This window comes from Pelobates fuscus, chromosome 9 (assembly GCF_036172605.1).
Source record: "Pelobates fuscus isolate aPelFus1 chromosome 9, aPelFus1.pri, whole genome shotgun sequence".
Classification (NCBI taxonomy): Eukaryota; Metazoa; Chordata; class Amphibia; order Anura; family Pelobatidae; genus Pelobates; species Pelobates fuscus.
The window spans coordinates 7,809,912-7,827,858 of NC_086325.1; the positions used below are offsets into that span (position 1 = coordinate 7,809,912).

Below are 17,947 nucleotides of genomic sequence, written 5' to 3' on the forward strand. Positions count from 1 at the left end.
CGCCATGGTACTCTGGACACCATAACCACTACATCAGATTGTAGTTGTTCTTGGGCTTGCTCCCCTTTAATTTAAGCCCTGTCCAGAATTGTGACAAACTCACACCAAAACATTTCTAAATGAAGAATTTAACTTTTACAGATTGAATCCAGATCAGGGTTTTATGAACACTGGCGTCTCCTGCACATGTGGCGAGACCCCTGGAGAATAAACGATTCCTTTCAGGGCTGACGTGTCTTCTCTCAAATTAAAGTTGGACTTTCTTTTACTACTCCATAGAAATATGAGTACGGGTGTCCCTGCATGTCATTAATGCCCCTCGCAGTGCTCGTCAGTCAGATTGGGTGTCTCCGTAATTAATGGAGGATAAAGATTCACTATGTACCCATAGTAATCACAACAGGCAAACAAAATCTCAACATGTTTATTCTTCTTTTTAAAGGTTTTATTATAAAAATCTTTGCTTTAATGAACTGTTGGGAATTTGTGTCAGTGCAAAAACTGTGGGTAATAATAGCTGGGTGCTCCAGACTGCCACATACACACGAATGGCTGATTGGGACTATGGTCTATATTCTAAACTCTATGGTCTGTATTCTAAACTCTGGTCTATATTCTAAACTCTATGGTCTATATTCTATAAACTGGGAATCGACAAGGTAACTTGTCAGAGTATCATGGGAATTGTAGTTTTCAAATATATGGCATGCCAAGATTCATTAGCCATTACCGGTCAACTCATAAAAACACAGATGATTCACTAATAATTCCGAGACATGAGCGACTACTAGCAATGCCTAACATCACTCAAAATCACCGCAAAACAAACAGAACATTGCACATTGCTTTATGGTGCCTCTGGTCTGCAACTCATAGCCGCAAGCAGTCTGCAGCCACGGGTGTCCCACGCCAACGCTAAGTCGCCCTGGTTTAATTTCCACTCTGGGAGGGGGCATGGCGAGGTGGAAAGTGCCAAATGCAAAGAGTCCCATATCCCAAAGCTGTCTCTCTTTCCGACTGCAGGACTGGCATCTAGACCCCCAAATCACTTTGTGTACCTTGAAGTGGGAGAATTGAGAAACTACACCTAAAAATGGACACCGAACAGGAAAACTTACAAAACCCTCAGTCCACCTATTTTGACCTAAAATTTGAAATCCACTTTGAATTCTCTTTGGGCTTCTTACAATTCCCATATAAGTGAATAACTCTGTATAGGGTGCGTCTGCCACAGGTTTTGCACTCGCTGACTGTCTCCATAATGTAGGGAGGCATGAAGGCAATCAGCAGGTGTCCAGGAAGCGCAGCGCTAAACTGTACTATGGACAGAAAGTAGAAACAGGTAGAGTATGTGTATCTTATCACTAGATTCACCTTGGTGTAGATCTCAATATTTTTATCCAGGTTAAAGGGACACTCCAGACCACTAAATCACTTTAGCTTGCTAAGGGCTTTTTGTTTCAAGAGTGTCTTTAATTTATCTATTTATTTTCATTTTACAAAAAGTGCGGATTTCCATAGAAATTGTCACTGTTATAAATGAACTTTTTACACCCCACTAAATGTCAATCAGACAGCCGGTCCTGGTACTTCCTGGTCTGTTTAGCTCAGTGGAGATAAACTCAAGAGGCAGCAATTTCCCAGAGCACCTGCCTTGCAAGCACTTCTCATTAAGCTGCGCTGGGGAATCTGTGATTGGACAGCCACAGAAAGTGTAGGCGGGGTTAGAAGGGGAGGGCCTGCTAAGGCTGCAGACAAGAGATCTACAGCTATTACAAGCTGTTTTATATATACCTCTAACGAAAAAATGACATGTATGCTGTTTTAATAGGGTATATCTACTAAACAGTGGTTTGTATTTTTTATTTTGGTAATTATTTTATTGACCTTGGAAAAATGGTTGAGATGATCCTGTGGGGGATCCAACCAGTGAGCCTGAGAAACTGACATTCAGTGCTTTGAAGCTCACCTACCCTTGGCTGCTGATGTACCTACCCCTCTGTGAGTTCCCGTGGGCTCTCTGAGTGCATAAAAACAAGGCATCCCCTGTTTGCACACAGAATCACAGCAGCGATAAGATAAAATGCACATAATACACCTACACACCCACACATATATTCCCAGACAGGATCGTTTCAGGGGGAGTGTACTAATCTGTGCATTGGAAACGTAATAAAACATTTTTCCTAAATAGTCAAACATGAATTTGTGGTATTTTATTATAAAACGTGTGATTCAGTTTCAATGCTCCAACAACCCCAACGATGAGTTTAACAGTATAATAGGCTTATTTTGTTAATTTAATTATGATTATAACATTTTGATGACTGCAATTCCTATTATATCTTTGTGTTACCGGTAATGAGGACCTACTTCATATGGCTCCCATATTACAGAGATATTCCTGTTCTCAGTGCTTAATAGAGGAAAGACGAGACAGGGGGGATATGATAGAAACATTTAAATACATAAATGAAACACAGAGGGGGAGTGGGCCTTGACAGGGCCAGAGAGTGGGCAGGGTTAAGAATTGGGGGTGGGCTTAGGGTAATGCAGCGTGGGGGTGGTCTAAGAGCAAGTTAAATAGCGGCCATCTTAGAGAGGAGCCATTTTAACAGAAATTCACTCACCTGTTCTTTGTCAGGTCTGTGGGTTTCCTCTGCTTTCTCGTTTCTGCAGGTATGGCATCGTTAGAAGAAATCCTGGAGGGAGTCCGAGCGGCTGTCAAGGATCGGGGCATGGAGTGGCTACATCAGCAGCTCGGCGCCTCTGCAACTTCCCGGGAGCCGGAGCGGAGGCCTACACGGAGGACGAGGCCGCCGCAGCGTCTCAGCCCGGGTGTGGCACCCGCACCTCGTCGTCGGAGGAGCCCGTCGGTAGAGGATAGGGATATGGCGACTGGTTCCGGCAGCGGTTTGTCGAAGCAGGCGGCGCCGGTCACTGGGACGGCTAGCCAGGCGAGGAAGGCCACGGCGAAAGGAGCGCGGGGGAAGATGGCGCCCCGCGGATCTGCGGTTGGCAGGAAAGCGGGAACGGAGCCGGTTTCCAGGACAGCTGTCGAGAAGAGTGGGTCGGGAAGCGGCCAGGTGGCCAGGGAGCCCGGAGTGTCGGGAGGCGGTGAGTCGAACACCAGGGGGGGTTTGGGGAGTCATGGAGAGAGTGTTGCTGCAGGCTCTTCACTAGCGGTCCCGTCTCAGGAGCATGGGGATCGGGTCAGCAGTGGTCAGAGGGCGGCCTTATCGAGAGCCAGGTCGGGGAGCAGGACAGAGGGAGGAGAGAGGGGACGCTGCGAGCTTAGCCCCAATTCGAAGAGAGCGGCAACAGCCAGGGATGCTTCTGGTAGTCAGGTAGTAGTGGTCAGCGGAGGACAGGAGTCGACGAGTAGCGGTCAGCCGGGCGGGGAGGGGCCGGGGCCCATGACAGCTGGTGGAGGCAGGCGAGGCGGAGAAGTGCGGGAGGGCCCGGTAGGCAGGGGGGTCTGACTAAGAGGCCTAGTGTTTGGAGGGGAAGGAGCGAAGAGCGGCGCAGCGCTAGCGCCAGGCACAGCAGAAGTAAGTGCACGGACAGAGGTCGGATGAGTGTGGACAGGAGCCCGTCACAGGACAGGCGTAGCGACTCCAGGCACAGTTGCGGAGTCAGGCAGCGGAGGTCCGTTTCGAGGAATTGGAGGGGGAATAGTCGGCTGAGTGCATCCGGTTCTTCAGATGGGAGTGGCCGGGATCGGAGGCTGAGGTCTGTCAGCAGGGACCGTAGGGCGGCTAGGAAGAGCCGGGACTGGGACAGAAGGGAGGAGCGTAGGGAGCACGGGCGGGCAGGGGACCGATCGAACAGACTGCCCAGGTTATCGTCTCCTTACAGGTCGCGGAGTCACACGCCAGCGGTTCCGAGGAGAGACCAGGAATGCAGGAGTCGGCGATGTGCGGAAGCTCCGGGGCCTGACAGGGCCGGTGGAAGGACGGCATCCCCTGGGCCTGAGGCGGCCGGGGGCAACAGTGGTGAGTCGAGCTCTGCATTACATCCAGGCACACTCATAGGCTGTTTGAAATCTTTTTTGGACTCCTGGGAGGAAGGTAGGGAGTCACAGCAGTTTGGTAGAGTATGGGCCACAGACGGGGACCAAGGTAAGGTAGTTACTAGTAGAGGTTCGTTATCGGGGGGGGGGGTTGCCATGGGGACGCGAATGCCGCGCTTCCGCTTGTGGGATCGACGGAAGGGGCGTCTGAGCAGGAGGCAGGTTTTGGGGACATCTCAGAGGCCGCGCGGCAAAACGTGCACGTGTCCTTCGCGGGTCCCCTTGGCTGTCATTTAAAAGGGGAGGTGAAGGAAAAGATATGGAAAGGTGAGTTCGTGGAAATCTTTTCCCTTCTCCCCCTAGAGGAGTTCCTAGACCTCAAGGAGGAGGACAAAAAGGACGCCAAGAAGGAGGAGGAAAAAAAAGGCGTAAGTATAGGAAGATCCCGAAGACTTTTGGGAATTGGCTGCGGGCATTTTGTATTTTGGCCAGTGTTATCGGCGAAAAGCGTCCGGATTGCTGTTCACAGCTATTTTGCTATCTCGACGGAATAGGTGATGCGTACCGGACTTATGGGGGGCTGGCATGGTGGAAGTACGATGAACAATTTCGTCAACGGCTAGCAGCGAATGCATCCATGCGGTGGGACCAGATGGACCTGCCGCTATGGATGCGGCTGATGATGGCGCAGAAATCTGCTCCCTTTCAGGGGACAGCCGGCGCGGCCACTGGGGGCGCTGCGTCGGCGGGTCCGAAAAAAGGTTTTTGCTGGGCGTTTAACGAGGGCCAGTGTAAATGGGGGCTTCGTGTAGGTTTAGACACGAGTGTTCCGGTTGCAGCGGGAGCCACGGGGTCAGTAGATGCTTTAAAAAAGGGAAGAGTAGCACAGGGGGAGGTACGACAGGAACCGCTGCTACAGCGACTACCGCTGGGGCGGTCCCCGGTGAAGGTCGACGTGATGTTGCCTTGGCTAAGGCAATACGATAGTCAGCAGGATGCAGAGTTTTTATGGAAGGGTTTCACGGAAGGCTTCCGGATCCCCTTCAAGGCAAAAGGTCCGAGTGGGGTTAGCGCAAATCTTAAGTCTGTAATGGAACATCCGGGGGTGGTTGGGGAGAAGTTGTTGAAAGAAGTGTCCTTGGGTAGGATGGCGGGCCCGTTCACGGCCCCGCCATTGGCGGATCTGCGGATATCCCCTTTGGGTGTGGTTCCCAAGAAGGAACCTGGTAAATTCCGTATGATTCATCATTTGTCGCACCCGAAAGGGGGTTCGGTGAATGATGACATTGACGCGGACTTGTGCTCGGTCTCCTATACATCATTCGACAAAGCCGTCGAGCTGGTACGGAGAGCGGGTCGGGGGGCGTTAATGGCGAAGGTGGATGTGGAAGCAGCGTTTCGGCTGCTCCCCATCTATCCGGATTGTCATCACCTCTTGGGTTGTCATTTCGAGGACGGGTTCTTTGTAGATTTGTGCCTGCCTATGGGTTGCTCCGTGTCATGCGCCTATTTCGAGAAGTTTAGCACGTTCTTGGAATGGGTGGTGCGCAAAGAGTCGGCGGGGGGATCGGTGGTGCACTATCTCGATGATTTCCTATGTGTCGGCCCTCGTGATTCGGGTAGGTGTGGTCAGCTGCTAGGGACTCTGCAGTGGGTGTCGCATGCATTCGGGGTGCCTTTAGCTGCGGATAAGACAGTGGGCCCCACTACGTGCATTTGTTTCTTGGGTCTGGAGATTGACTCGTGTGCCGGTGAGTGCAGGTTGCCAGTAGATAAGCTGCAGATTTTACGACAGGTGGTAGGCGCGGCTAAAAGGGCAAGGAAGGTTACGCTAAGGGGCTTGCAATCTCTTCTAGGGAGCCTTAACTTTGCATGCAGGGTCATTCCTATGGGGAGGATATTCTGTAGGAGGTTGGCTCAGGCAACCAGCGGGGCGCGGCGGCCGTCTCACTATATTAGAGTGTCCGCCGACATGAGGGAAGATCTAGAGGTGTGGGATCATTTTCTGACCAATTTTAATGGAACGGTGTTTTTTAGGGAGCTGTCTGTGTCGTCTGAGGCGATAGGGTTGTTTACGGACGCGTCGGGCAGTATTGGTTTTGGTGCTTATTTGGCGGGAGAATGGTGCGCGGAGGGGTGGCCGGACACGTGGTTGTCATCCCCGCTTATCAGAAACCTGGCGTTTCTGGAACTGTTTCCCGTGGTGGTCGCGGTGTCACTCTGGGGCAAGGAGCTTGCCAACAAGAGGGTCACATTTCATTCAGACAACATGGCGGTAGTGCAGGCGATTAATAGCCTGTCTGCCAGCTCGCCTCCGGTGGTGCGATTGTTGCGGCGGTTGGTTTTGCTCTGTATGTCATCTAACATTGTGTTTAAGGCTAGGCACATTCCGGGGTGTAAGAATGTGGTGGCTGATGCTCTATCTCGTTTACAGTGGGAACGTTTTTGGGAAGCAGCTCCTGGTGCAGCGAAGGTGGGGCAGGTGTGCCCAGTCGAAATGTGGCAACTCGGGATGGCCTGCTTGGGGAGTACATAAGGAAGTCGCTGGCGCCAAGCACCTGGTCGGCGTATGTTAAGGTCTGGAAAGTATGGGAGGAGACGGTGCTTCAGGTAGGGGGGGAGCTTTCCGCGGAGCGGAGGCTGGATGTTTTGTTGTGGATTCTTTGCCAATTGTTTGTTAAGCAGGCCTCGCCGGCCATGGTCGACAGGCATATGTCGGCTCTGGCTTTTTTATTTAAGTTCAACGGTTGGGAAGATGTCACTAAACATTTCTTGGTTCGGCAGGCTATCAAGGGCTTCAGGAGAGGGAAGAAAACGGCTGACTCGAGGCGGCCAGTGTCTTTCGGAATGCTTCAACAGTTAGTGGAGCTGTTACCCTCGATATGCCGCTCGCCTTTCGAGGTTGAATTATTTGCAGGTGCATTTGTGTGGGCCTTTTTTGGGGCGTTTAGAGTCGGCGAGCTGGTGAGTGGGAACAAGGCGGGGGTTGGGGGGCTGCAGCAGGAAGACGTGGTAGTCAGCGCTGACAGGGTGAGTATCAGATTGTGCAAGTCAAAAACTGATGTTTTTGGAAAAGGCTGCACGGTGGTATTGTACGGGTTTCCGGGGTCCAAGGTGTGCCCGGTGTTGCGGGGCGCTAATTATTTAGCGCTCCGGCCAGAGGGTAAGGGCTGTTTTTTCGTACACGCTGACGGGTCAGCGCTGTCACGTTTCCAGTTTACCAGGGTCTTCCGGATGGGACTGGGGAAGATGGGCCTGGAACCCTTGCAGTTTGGTACTCATTCATTCCGTATAGGGGCCGCGACAGAGGCGGCGAGGTTAGGTCTGGGTGACGAGAGGATAAAAAGGATTGGTAGGTGGGAATCCTTGCGTTTCCGATCGTATGTGAGGCCGGACAGGCTGGTGTAAGTTCAAAAAAAAAAAAAAAAAAAAGACATTTTGAGAGCTAAGTATTTCGCGTGGTGGTGTTGGTGGCGAGACGGTGGTTTGGAGGACGAAGTACTAACTTTTATTTCATTTCAGGTTGGATGGTGTGGGTGATCGGCCATTCGTTCGTGTATTGGGCACAGAAGAGAGCTGCAGCTAGAAGGAGCGGAACACAGCTGGGCTTTCCTCGGGAGCGGGTGGCGATCTCATGGTTTGGTTTTAGGGGTTTTAGTTGGCAAGGTTTGAGCAGTGTTTTGTTCAGGAAAGTGTATGGGGGGGCGAAGCCTAATGTGGTAGTGTTGCATGGCGGGGGGAATGATTTGGGTCTTGTCCCGCAGAGGGAGTTAGTGAGATGGATGAAGAGGGACATGGACCGGCTGGTAGGGCTGGTCCCTGGCGTTGTAGTGGTGTGGTCGGAGATGGTCCCACGATTTGCGTGGAGGCACGCTAGGGACTTGGATGCGGTAGCACGTTGCAGGGGCAAGGTGAATAGGGCAATGTCAGCATTTATTAGACGTTTGGGGGGAGTAGTTGTCCGACACAGGGAGTTGGAGGGCATGTTGCCCGGTTATTTCAGGAGAGACGGGGTTCATCTGTCAGATGTAGGGACTGACTTGCTGAACCTGGGTTTTCAGGAGGGTATTGATAGGGCCCTGTTTTTGTGTAGTGGGGGTCGCGCATGTCCTTAAGGGGTCAAGGCATGTGCTATGGCGGAACAGGGCATGGTAAAGTCGGAAGTTGGCTGGAATTGGAAGTGGATAGGCCAAGGCCTAGGCCGGAGTAGGCCAGGTGGATAAGAGTGTTGGTAGGTTCAAGCTCTTCGGTGGCTACGAACCTAGGGGGTAGGGGTGTCTGGGTACACCCCTACAGTTACGTTTGGTTGGGGCCTCTTTGGTAGGCCGTGTGTTATAAGTTAAATGTTATTGAAATGTTATTTATTGTTTAAGTGCTAGGGTCATTGTCAGGGGTATTGTATGGGGGGATAGTAACAAAATGTCAGAAATGACAATGACCCTAAATTTGTTAATTTGTTTGAAATTTAATAAAGCTGTGGACGTTATACTCCAACAGAATAACTGGTGTCCGAGTCTTATTAAGGTAATTTTAAACTAACACCTGCCGAATAACGACAGTGCCTATGTCAGGGAATCAACACAGTAAAGGAGGAGACTATATTTAAAAGAAGAAAAACTACCACAACAAGAGGACATAGTCTTAAATTAGAGGGGCAAAGGTTTAAAGGTTTACTAAGAGGGTAGTGGATGCAGGGTCGGCGCGTCCAATAGGCGACTTAGGCAGTCGCCTAGGGCACACCGGCCCTGGGGGGCGCAAAATTCGAGTGACCCTGGCAGGAGGGAAGCGCACTGCGCTCCCTGCTGCCAGTCACTCAGTGTAGCGTGGCTGGGCGGCACGGACCACGGTACAGGAGCTTACTGTACCCGGCCGGATTGAAAGGAAGTGCTCAGTGAGCACTTCCTGTCAGTCTGGCCGGTACAGGAAACAGAAGCACCTATATCGCGGTCCGTGCCGCCCGGCCACACTACACAGAGAAGGGGTGGGAGATGGCACTAAGGGACACTGGGGGGGATGGAGAGGAGAGACCACTAAGGGACACTGGGGAGAGAGACTACTAAGGGACACTGGGGGAGAGAGAGGAGAGACCACGTAGGGACACTGGGGGGGGGAGAGACCACTAAGGGACACTTGGGGGGGGGGGAGGGAGATCACTAAGGGACATTGGGAAGGGGGAGGAGAAAAAATGCAGCTGAAGTGGTAGAGGTTAACACAGTGAAGGAGTTTAAGCATGCGTGGGATAGGCAGAAGGCTATCTAACTATAAGATAAGGCCAGGGACTAATGAAAGTATTTAGAAAATTGGGCAGACTAGATCTTTCTATGTTTAACACATAATCTAATAAATAATACATGTCACTCAGATGTTTTATCACCTAATGATCTTGCCAGCCAAACACAACAATACTAAACCCCGCAGCTCTCCATACACTAAACCACGCAGCTCTCCATACACCGAACCCCGCTGCTCTCCATACACTAAACCCCGCAGCTCTCCATACACTAAACCACACAGCTCTCCATACACTAAACCACGCAGCTCTCCATACACTAAACCCCGCAGCTCTCCATACACTAAACCCCGCAGCTCTCCATACACCAAACCCCGCAGCTCTCCATACACTGAACCCCACAGCTCTCCATACACTAAACCCCGCAGCTCTCCATACACCAAACCCCGCAGCTCTCCTTACACTAAACCCCGCAGCTCTCCATACACCAAACCCCGCAGCTCTCCATACACTGAACCCCGCAGCTCTCCATACACCGAACCCCACTGCTCTCCATACACTAAACCCCGCAGCTCTCCATACACCGAACCCCGCAGCTCTCCATACACTAAACCCCGCAGCTCTCCATACACCGAACCCCGCTGCTCTCCATACACCGAACCCCGCTGCTCTCCATACACTGAACCCCGCTGCTCTCCATACACTGAACCCCGCAGCTCTCCATACACTGAACCCTGCAGCTCTCCATACACTGAACCCTGCAGCTCTCCATACACCGAACCCCGCTGCTCTCCATACACGAAACCCCGCAGCTCTCCATACACCGAACCCCGCAGCTCTCCATACACTAAACCCCGCAGCTCTCTATACACCGAACCCCGCTGCTCTCCATACACTAAACCCCGCAGCTCTCCATACACTGAACCCCGCTGCTCTCCATACACTAAACCACGCAGCTCTCCATACACCAAACCCCGCAGCTCTCCATACACCGAACCCCGCAGCTCTCCATACACTGAACCCCGCAGCTCTCCATACATTAAACCCCGCTGCTCTCCATACACCGAACCCCGCTGCTCTCCATACACTGAACCCCGCAGCTCTCCATACATTAAACCCCGCAGCTCTCCATACACCGAACCCCGCAGCTCTCCATACATTAAACCCCGCAGCTCTCCATACACCGAACCCCGCTGCTCTCCATACACTGAACCCCGCAGCTCTCCATACATTAAACCCCGCAGCTCTCCATACACCGAACCCCGCAGCTCTCCATACACTAAACCCCGCAGCTCTCTATACACCGAACCCCGCTGCTCTCCATACACTAAACCCCGCAGCTCTCCATACACTGAACCCCGCAGCTCTCCATACACCGAACCCCGCAGCTCTCCATACACTGAACCCCGCAGCTCTCCATACATTAAACCCCACAGCTCTCCATACACTGAACCCCGCTGCTCTCCATACACTGAACCCCGCAGCTCTCCATACATTAAACCCCACAGCTCTCCATACACTGAACCCCGCTGCTCTCCATACACCGAACCCCGCTGCTCTCCATACACTGAACCCCGCAGCTCTCCATACATTAAACCCCGCAGCTCTCCATACACCGAACCCCGCAGCTCTCCATACATTAAACCCCGCAGCTCTCCATACACCGAACCCCGCTGCTCTCCATACACTGAACCCCGCAGCTCTCCATACATTAAACCCCGCAGCTCTCCATACACCGAACCCCGCAGCTCTCCATACACTAAACCCCGCAGCTCTCTATACACTAAACCCCGCAGCTCTCTATACACTAAACCCCGCAGCTCTCTATACACCGAACCCTGCTGCTCTCCATACACTAAACCCCGCAGCTCTCCATACACTGAACCCCGCAGCTCTCCATACACCGAACCCCGCAGCTCTCCATACACCGAACCCCGCTGCTCTCCATACACTAAACCCCGCAGCTCTCCATACACTGAACCCCGCTGCTCTCCATACACTAAACCCCGCAGCTCTCCATACACCAAACCCCGCAGCTCTCCATAGACTGAACCCTGCAGCTTTCCATACACCAAGCCTTGCAGCTCTCCATACACTGAACCCCGCAGCTCTCCATATACCGAACCCCGCAGCTCTCCATACACTGAACCCCGCAGCTCTCCATACACCAAACCCCGCAGCTCTCCATACACCGAACCCCGCAGCTCTCCATACACCAAACCCCGCAGCTCTCCATACACCGAACCCCGCTGCTCTCCATACACTGAACCCCGCAGCTCTCCATACACCAAACCCCGCAGCTCTCCATACACCAAACCCCGCAGCTCTCCATACACGGAACCCTGCAGCTCTCCATACACCAAACCCCGCAGCTCTTTATACACTGAACCCTGCAGGGACCAGCATTAACAGAGTTCCAACAAATCTATATATTTGTTCACATATTAACGGCTCTAATCATCTCACAGTGACATGTTGGTGCGTTGCAAAGATTTGTTTCCACGCCCTGAGACAGCATTTATTGTCTGCATTGTAAAATATGAAATATAAACACTATGAGGCTTTCACCATAGGCAGGAAGTGACAATCTGACACCTGTGAGAAAACGTCAAACTGGGGGGAAAAACTAATCAAACGTTTGTGGTCAGACAGAAAGAGATATATTTATTATCACAGAAAAACAGAAACAACCAAACACAGGAAGAGAAGTAGGAAAAATAATTATATAGAATTACTAGGAAAACACACCCAGCAGGCCAGCTGCAGCATCACATGGCTCCAAACAAACACGTACGTTTGTTATGTATAAAGTTTTACAATTCAAAATCAGTCAGCTGTAAAGCATGGGGGGGTATAGTGAGACCGACTGGGACGGGGTCAATGACAAGCTAGAGTCTCACCGGTTAACCCACCGGACGTGGGATTCCAGACCCCTTTACAGCTCAACGTGGCGGTATTTTACAAAGACGTTTATTGACTCTACCTGGAAGCATTTTTCTGCACCCACTACCTCTGTAAGGACAAATACATTCTATAAATAATGGATCCTGATTCAACAACTTCTCGACGTAACAGATTAACAGATTAACAGATTAACGGGCAAATGCCTTTCAGCAGAGGACGATAATTTCACTTATCAATAAACGGCTGTGATAACGGAAATGACAGTTTTATGGTTGATGGAAGAGCAATAATAAATAATTGGACCATTATTTATTTTATCGAGGATTGCCCTCGGTCACCTGAGTAGCACTTTGTCCTGTTGGAATTTCCCCATTTGTGAGTCCATTTTCTGTTTTCAAACTTCCCCAGTTTTCACAAAGCCTTCACCATGGCCGATTACCAAGTGGTGGCATTTTCCATTTTTGGAGTTAATCTCATCCACTCGGAAAATCTCTTCCTTATTTATAAATATAATTTCCACTGTTCCAGGCAGATTGGCTTACAAGTCCCACTGTTTCATTTTGGGATAATGAAACGTGACACATAGGTGCAAACTGACACACTGACTTCATGGAAATTGGAATAACCTATGTCAAAGAAGCCTCTTCTTCATCATATATTTCCTCCATCCCACACACAACTCCTACATCCTCTTCATGGGTACAGTCATGTTCTCCGATCTTCGACCTCCGACAATCCAAGAGGGTTTTTTCCCACCCCTCACATCTCACCTCATCCAGCAGAATCCTAAGCCCTTTGCCTTCACCAAATTCTGATTTCCTGGCTACCTGCAACACATAGGGGTACCCCAGTTGCTGGCAGACTACAGACCCGGCCTGGCTGTCGAACCTATCATTGCAGATTGTCCCCCACTCCCCATTGATGTGAATCTCGATCCTCCCCCGATCAAGTTGATTCGCCTCATTGACCAAACGAACTGTTCCGTGTTTGATTCTTTTAAGAGTTTTGACCTTCTCCTTCCTCACTATTTTTTTCTTGCTTCGTCTTGCACCATGAGATTTCTTGCCTTCGTTTTTCCGACTCACAAATTCTGTTCTCCGGGGTGATTTCATTGTGGTAATGAGACGTGGCGCTTCTGTTGTGTAGGGCCTTCTCCTGGTGGTGAATAAATTCATTAGTTCATCCTGCCAAGACAAAGTTGGCTTCCGATGAGTTGCTGTGATTGTCTCGTTTTTCCTCCCAGTTGTTGTGATTTTTACTGTTGTTATTTGCAATAGATCTCTTCTGGAAGTGGTGGGTTTGGGAAGCTGTGAGACTGTTTGATACATAGGAGCACTTGTTGCCCTCTGGAAAGTAGGAGTCTGAGTGGTGAAGTGAGGTTTTACAGTTGTGTTGAATTGAGAGGAATGTCCACCCTGGTCGGGTCTGGGTGATGGCGGAGGTCCTGTTGTGATGCTCTCAGCTTTCAGGATAAGCTCTGGAACAAAAATATGTAAAATATTTGCTATTAGCTGGATGTTCCAGGAAACTCTTTGACTCCCCAAGACAAGCTACAACAGCTGAGCATCAGGTTGTTCTACATACCCGATCAGGGAAACTCACCCACAAATCCCACCAGGAAGGAAGATTCATTAACACACATAGAACCACCAGAGAGAAGTTAAGGAAACTCACTTTGTCTTGGATAAAAATCCACCAGTTTTCCTTTAACAGGGACAGGACGAGGACTTACAGGACATTTTCCAGGTGGCGCTCTCCTAGGAGATAAAAGAGAGGAGACCATGACATTCATAAATGGTCAGGATTTGCTCATGTGTTTTATAGAGTTTCTCTTCACCTTTCTGGGATTTATTCAGAACCAGAAAAGTGCCTACACATCGTGCAGCTCAGTGAAATAACTATAACAGAATCAAGAAAAGCGGTGTGTTAATGTCCTGATAATGTGCAGTCAGATCCCCTACATTAGATATAAACCCAGCGCTGTCTGAGCCTGTCCTGATAACGTGCAGTCAGATCCCCTACATTATATATAAACCCAGCACTGTCTGAGCCTGTCCTGATAACGTGCGGTCAGATCCCCTACATTAGATATAAACCCAGCGCTGTCTGAGCCTGTCCTGATAACGTGCGGTCAGATCCCCTACATTAGATATAAACCCAGCACTGTCTGTGCCTGTCCTGATAACGTGCAGTCAGATCCCCTACATTAGATATAAACTCAGCGCTGTCTGAGCCTGTCCTGATAACGTGCGGTCAGATCCCCTACATTAGATATAAACCCAGCGCTGTCTGAGCCTGTCCTGATAACGTGCGGTCAGATCCCCTACATTAGATATAAACCCAGCGCTGTCTGAGCCTGTCCTGATAACGTGCGGTCAGATCCCCTACATTAGATATAAACCCAGCACTGTCTGTGCCTGTCCTGATAACGTGCAGTCAGATCCCCTACATTGGATATAAACCCAGCACTGTCTGTGCCTGTCCTGATAACGTGCGGTCAGATCCCCTACATTAGATATAAACCCAGCACTGTCTGAGCCTGTCCTGATAACGTGCAGTCAGATCCCCTACATTAGATATAAATCCAGCGCTGTCTGAGCCTGTCCTGATAACGTGCAGTCAGATTCCCCAACATTAGATATAAACCCAGCGCTGTCTGAGCCTGTCCTGATAACGTGCAGTCAGATCCCCTACATTAGATATAAATCCAGCGCTGTCTGAGCCTGTCCTGATAACGTGCAGTCAGATCCCCTACATTAGATATAAACCCAGCGCTGTCTGAGCCTGTCCTGATAACGTGCAGTCAGATCCCCTACATTAGACATAAACCCAGCGCTGTCTGAGCCTGTCCTGATAACGTGCAGTCAGATCCCCTACATTAGATATAAACCCAGCGCTGTCTGAGCCTGTCCTGATAACGTGCAGTCCGATCCCCTACATTAGATATAAATCCAGCGCTGTCTGAGCCTGTCCTGATAACGTGCAGTCAGATCCCCTACATTAGATATAAATCCAGCGCTGTCTGAGCCTGTCCTGATAACGTGCGGTCAGATCCCCTACATTAGATATAAACCCAGCAGTATCTGAGCCTGTCCTGATAACGTGCGGTCAGATCCCCTACATTAGATATAAACCCAGCAGTATCTGAGCCTGTCCTGATAACGTGCAGTCAGATCCCCTACATTAGATATAAATCCAGCGCTGTCTGAGCCTGTCCTGATAACGTGCAGTCAGATCCCCTACATTAGATATAAACCCAGCGCTGTCTGAGCCTGTCCTGATAATGTGCGGTGAAATCCCCTACATTAGATATAAACCCAGTGCTGTCTACGCCTGTCCTGATAACGTGCGGTGAGATCCCCTACATTAGATATAAACCCAGCGCTGTCTGAGCCTGTCCTGATAACGTCAGATGCCCTACATTAGATATAAACACAGGGCTGTCTGAGCCTGTCCTGATAAAGTGTGGTCAGATCCCCTACATTAGATATAAACCCAGCGCTGTCTGAGCCTGTCCTGATAACGTGCGGTGAGATCCCCTACATTAGATATAAACCCAGCGCTGTCTGAGCCTGTCCTGATAACGTGCAGTCAGATCCCCTACATTAGATATAAACCCAGCGCTGTCTGAGCCTGTCCTGATAACATGCAGTCAGATCCCCTACATTAGATATAAACCCAGCACTGTCTGAGCCTGTCCTGATAACGTGCGGTCAGATCCCCTACATTAGATATAAACCCAGCACTGTCTGAGCCTGTCCTAATAACGTGCGGTCTGATCCCCTACATTAGATATAAACCCAGCACTGTCTGAGCCTGTCCTGATAACGTGCAGTCAGATCCCCTACACTAGATATAAACCCAGCGCTGTCTGAGCCTGTCCTGATAACATGCTGACAAATCCCCTACATTAGATATAAACCCAGCACTGTCTGAGCCTGTCCTGATAACGTGCGCCCAGTTTCCTCTGTATTAAATAATATAATTGTTAATATATTGAGTATATGATTACTTTGATGGATCCACTATTTTGTACATGGCTCCAGCAGCCACAGCTGCACTTGGTGTCCCCGTGGCCAGGAAATACAGCTCACCTGTAACGAGAAATGTGAAATGTTTTCACCAAACTGCAAATCATTAGAAATTATATATATATGTGTAGCGATCACTGTCTCATTTTCCTGCTGTATCTGTATGTGACGATCTTTCCCTTTGGAGGTTAGGGAGCAGGAAGGCTATGCTAATATTGTTCCTAATTAAGTGGCTGATCTGGAAGCATAGCTGAATTCGAGAATTTATCAAATTATGCCACTTTGGCTTTAAATTTGAAATCCACTTTGAATTATCATTTTTTTGAATAGCCTTGATAGTATGTTGGGAAGGTAAATTGGATATGTTTATATATTCAAACTATGCACTCACAGTATACTGAGCATTAACACTGCTCCACACACACTCACATTATACTGAGAATTAACATTGCTCCAAGCTATGCACTCACAGAATACTGAGAATTAACATTGCTCCAAACTAGGCACTCACAGAATACTGAGAATTAACATGCTCCAAACTAGGCACTCACAGAATACTGAGAATTAACATTGCTCCAAACTATGCACTCACAGAATACTGAGAATTAACATGCTCCAAGCTAGGCACTCACAGAATACTGAGAATTAACATTGCTCCAAACTATGCACTCACAGAATACTGAGAATTAACATGCTCCAAACTATGCACTCACAGAATACTGAGAATTAACATGCTCCAAACTAGGCACTCACAGAATACTGAGAATTAACATGCTCCAAACTAGGCACTCACAGAATACGGAGTATTAACACTGCTCCAAACTATGCACTCACAGAATACTGAGTATTAACATGCTCCAAATGAGGCACTCACAGAATACGGAGTATTAACATGCTCCAAACTAGGCACTCACAGAATACTGAGAATTAACACGCTCCAAACTATGCACTCACAGAATACTGAGAATTAACATGCTCCAAACTAGGCACTCACAGAATACTGAGAATTAACATGCTCCAAACTAGGCACTCACAGAATACTGAGAATTAACATGCTCCAAACTAGGCACTCACAGAATACGGAGTATTAACACTGCTCCAAACTATGCACTCACAGAATACTGAGAATTAACATGCTCCAAGCTAGGCACTCACAGAATACTGAGCATTAACACTGCTCTAATTTCTGCACTCATGGAATACTGAGTATTAACACTGCTCCAAACTAGGCACTCACAGAATACCGAGTATTGACACTGCTCTAATTTCTGCACTCACGGAATACTGAGCATTAACACTGCTCCAAACTAGGCACTCACAGAATACTGAACATTAACACTGCTCTAATCTCTGCACTCACGGAATACTGAGTATTAACACTGCTCCAAACTAGGCACTCACAGAATACTGAGAATTAACATGCTCCAAACTAGGCACTCACAGAATACGGAGTATTAACACTGCTCCAAACTAGGCACTCACAGAAAACTGAGAATTAACATGCTCCAAACTATGCACTCACAGAATACTGAGCATTAACACTGCTCCAAACTCTGCACTCACAGAATACTGAGCATTAACACTGCTCTAATCTCTGCACTCACGGAATACTGAGCATTAACACTGCTCTAATCTCTGCACTCACAGAATACTGAGCATTAACACTGTTCTAATCTCTGCACTCACAGAATACTTAGAATTAATGCATTAAAGCATTAACCCTCAACTTTGCTGGTTAAGCTGATCAAAGCTAGAAAATTGTACATTTCG

At 49.3% G+C, this 17,947-nt stretch overlaps 1 protein-coding gene across 1 annotated transcript in view; it reads right to left on the reverse strand.

Annotated features, from left to right (window-relative positions):
• Window positions 1–12,346: 12,346 nt before the first annotated feature.
• Window positions 12,347–17,947, reverse strand: part of LOC134573434 (HHIP-like protein 1) — a 29,275-nt gene continuing 23,674 nt past the window's right edge. Inside the window, exons 7-9 of the mRNA XM_063433195.1 lie at window positions 16,159–16,240; window positions 13,821–13,903; window positions 12,347–13,623 (exon numbers count right to left, since the gene is read on the reverse strand). Coding sequence (XP_063289265.1) covers window positions 12,773–13,623; window positions 13,821–13,903; window positions 16,159–16,240 — 1,016 coding nt within the window. The 3' untranslated portion in view covers window positions 12,347–12,772. The remainder of the gene's footprint in view (window positions 13,624–13,820; window positions 13,904–16,158; window positions 16,241–17,947) is intronic.